We start from the raw sequence: 1,021 nt of genomic DNA, 5'->3' as shown, positions 1-1,021 counted from the left end.
GGGAGGGAACTTTGGGTCAGGAACAGGGAATAGAAACCATTCTTCAGCTGCCTATGGCTGTGCCTGCTTGTTTAGGTCACCCGTTCTGGGCAGAGTGTCAATAAACTGTGCTTGGTTGAAGGATCTGGGTGGGCCTGTTCATTGGCGCGACAAACGTTTCTCACAGAACAGACTGATAGGGCTTGGAATGTAAACGGGGTGTTGTGTGAGAGGATGTTCCCCCAGAAACCTGCTGAGAAGGCAACAACGTGGAGGAGACTCCAGAAAGGAATGCTGAGAGGTGAGAAGTGCACAGCGAGGAAGACATTCAGCCTTCATCCCAGAGACCCCTGCCTGTGACCCCAGGAGACAACCGTGCAGGTGCAGCAAGGAGGAGCCCGTGGGGGCAACTATGATAATGATTCCCGGGGCTAATTGTAATAACCCCTCCCTCTCCTCGGACACCTAATGTATAAGCAACAACACGGACAAACACGTATGACTTTGTGTCACATAACGAGCTTGCCAACAGCCCTGGGGTGTGCAGCTTGTGGAGGGGCGATCCCCCTGCACCCAGCGCTGAATAAACACACCTTCTTTAGAACCTTACTGGCTGTAGAGTCGTGATTCCGCACGTCAGGTGTGTGAGAAACGTGTGTCCTGCCAAACAAGCCCACCCAGACCCTTCAACCAGGCACAGTTTATTGACACTCTGCCCAGAACGGGTGACCTAAACAAGCAGGCACACCCATAGGCAGCTGAGGAACGGTTTCTATTCCCTGTTCTCGAAGCAAAGTTCCCTCCCCTGCTTCCCCACTGGCTGGCTACTCCAGGGTTTACATCCTCTCCGACGCTTCCAATGAGCCTGTAGGTTTCCTGCCCCTGCTCACACGTTCCGTTTGAGCAGGTCACATTTTACCCTTACAGGTGTAATTCTGACCTTTCTTGCCCCCTTGGCTGTCTTCCCAATCACCAAAATGATCTGCACCTCCTGGTGTCATCCTGCCCCAAGGAGCAAGACAGAAGTGGCTTTGTTGGGTCT

At 53.1% G+C, this 1,021-nt stretch overlaps 1 protein-coding gene across 1 annotated transcript in view; it reads left to right on the top strand.

The window, feature by feature from the left end:
* The first annotated feature begins 213 nt into the window (after nucleotides 1-213).
* DHX9 (DEAH (Asp-Glu-Ala-His) box helicase 9) overlaps nucleotides 214-1,021 on the top strand; it is a 29,148-nt gene continuing 28,340 nt past the window's right edge. The window contains exons 1-2 of the mRNA XM_009994688.1: nucleotides 214-280; nucleotides 992-1,017. Coding sequence (XP_009992990.1) covers nucleotides 214-280; nucleotides 992-1,017 — 93 coding nt within the window. The remainder of the gene's footprint in view (nucleotides 281-991; nucleotides 1,018-1,021) is intronic.

The sequence above is a fragment of the Chaetura pelagica genome, unplaced genomic scaffold (genome assembly GCF_000747805.2).
Source record: "Chaetura pelagica isolate M959 unplaced genomic scaffold, ChaPel_1.0 scaffold363, whole genome shotgun sequence".
Classification (NCBI taxonomy): Eukaryota; Metazoa; Chordata; class Aves; order Apodiformes; family Apodidae; genus Chaetura; species Chaetura pelagica.
The sequence above is the reverse complement of the archived record's forward strand: the minus strand, read 5'-3'. Positions and strand labels throughout refer to the sequence as shown.